A 1,652-nucleotide genomic window follows, 5' to 3' on the forward strand; every position below is an offset into this window, starting at 1 on the left:
TGCTGCCCTGCCTCTACTCGCTGCCGTCCATGCGCACGTTCGCGGCGAGCGTGCCCGAGGACGCGCTCGTGCTACGAGAGGGCGAGTGGTGCGACGTCGAAGCTAGCAGCGTCGTCCGGGGCGACGTCGTGCTGCTCCAGGAGGGCGAGACGGCGCCGGCGGACTTCTCCGTGCTCAGCAGCACCGACGACTTCGAGATCTCGCTCAAGGCCGTCAACGGCAGCCGCATGACGCACCGGCCGGGCCCCGAGGCGCAGGTCGCGCTCGGCGCGGTGTGCCTGCGCGGCAACTGCCGCGGCGTCGTGACGGCCATCGCCGACGAGACGCTGCTGGCGCAGCGGCTCCGCGACGGCAAGTGGCCGCCGAGGTCCTAGGCGGGCGCTTTTTTGCTTCGATAATCGCGCGCTCCGCGGCGCCCGGCCCGCGTCGCGGGCCCGGCCTCTGCCGCGGCGGAATCGCCGGAGATCGCGACGTGCCTGCGCACGAGATGCGACGTCGCGCCCGTGGCGTCGCACCGGCGGCGCGACTGCCTTTTGACGGCCATCCCCCGGGCCGCGTCTTCGGCGACGGCCGACTGCTGCTTCTCTGCTTGCGTCGCGCGTTGGCTCGATCGCTTCGAGCTCGCGGGCGTCGACGGCGAGGGCGGGGACGTCGTCGGTTCGTAACAGCGCCCAAGGTTACCTCTAGGCGCCTGTCTAGTAGCGAACTCTTAGGGAAGTTGGGGCGCAGGGAAGAATCGAAGGGAATCCTATCGGCCGTGTGTGCTCTTGGGCGTGCGGCTTCTCCGACGCAAAATCCCCAATAATAATAATAATAATAATAATAATAATAATAATAATAATAATAATAATAATAATAATAATAATAATAATAATAATAATAATAATAATAATAATAAATAATAATAATAATAATAATAATAATAATAATAATAATAATAATAATAATAATAATAATAATAATAATAATGGGCCATGCTGGTGCACCACCGCGCGTAGGCCTAAACTCGACTCGCTAGAGTCGCAACACCATCGAAATCATGTCGCGTCTACGCACCCGTGCGCCCCGGGGACGCGTGGACGTCAAGGGCGCCGGGGCCGCGGGCCGTCGAGCCGAAACCGCGGGGGGGTGTCGGCCGTGGGCTCGGTAGGCCACCAACCCGGGCCGAGCAAGTGGTACGGTAAAATGTAGTGGAATAGTATGTATACAGTATAATGTAAATCCTAGGGGTTTTTATAAAACTCGCCTTGTTTTGATCCGCTGCAACATGTTTTGATCCGCTGCAACTTGTTTTGATCCGCTGCAACCCAAACATTCAACTTGTTTTGATCCGCTGCAACACGTTTTCTTGAACAAGGACGTCACGGCAAGACTAAAAGTCGATGTTTCATCTATTTTTCCCGGCCAGCGCATGCTGAGCTCGAGTCACGCATTTGCGATGGCGAGCGCGCTAGTCCTGGCCCTGGCATCCTGCGCGACCGCGTTTGCGCCGCGACCGCGCCTCGGCGCAGCGCTGCAGCCGCTCAACGCCGCGGCCTTCGAGCGCTGGTCCTGGAGCGGTCCCGTCGCGCCGCCGCAGTCGAAGCGGGCGCTGCTCCAGGCTGTCGCCGCGTTCAAGGCCGCGACGGCCATGGACGGCAACGTGCCCATCG

At 59.5% G+C, this 1,652-nt stretch overlaps 1 protein-coding gene across 1 annotated transcript; it reads left to right on the forward strand.

The window, feature by feature from the left end:
• Positions 1–29: 29 nt before the first annotated feature.
• On the forward strand, positions 30–374 carry AURANDRAFT_69294 (hypothetical protein; the record flags this gene model as incomplete). The annotated part of the gene is made up of 1 exon (XM_009045055.1): positions 30–374. One exon carries the CDS (start codon positions 30–32, stop codon positions 372–374), a length of 345 nt encoding a protein of 114 aa, XP_009043303.1.
• Positions 375–1,652: the final 1,278 nt, after the last annotated feature.

Source organism: Aureococcus anophagefferens, assembly GCF_000186865.1.
Source record: "Aureococcus anophagefferens unplaced genomic scaffold AURANscaffold_1311, whole genome shotgun sequence".
NCBI classification, from domain to species: Eukaryota; class Pelagophyceae; order Pelagomonadales; family Pelagomonadaceae; genus Aureococcus; species Aureococcus anophagefferens.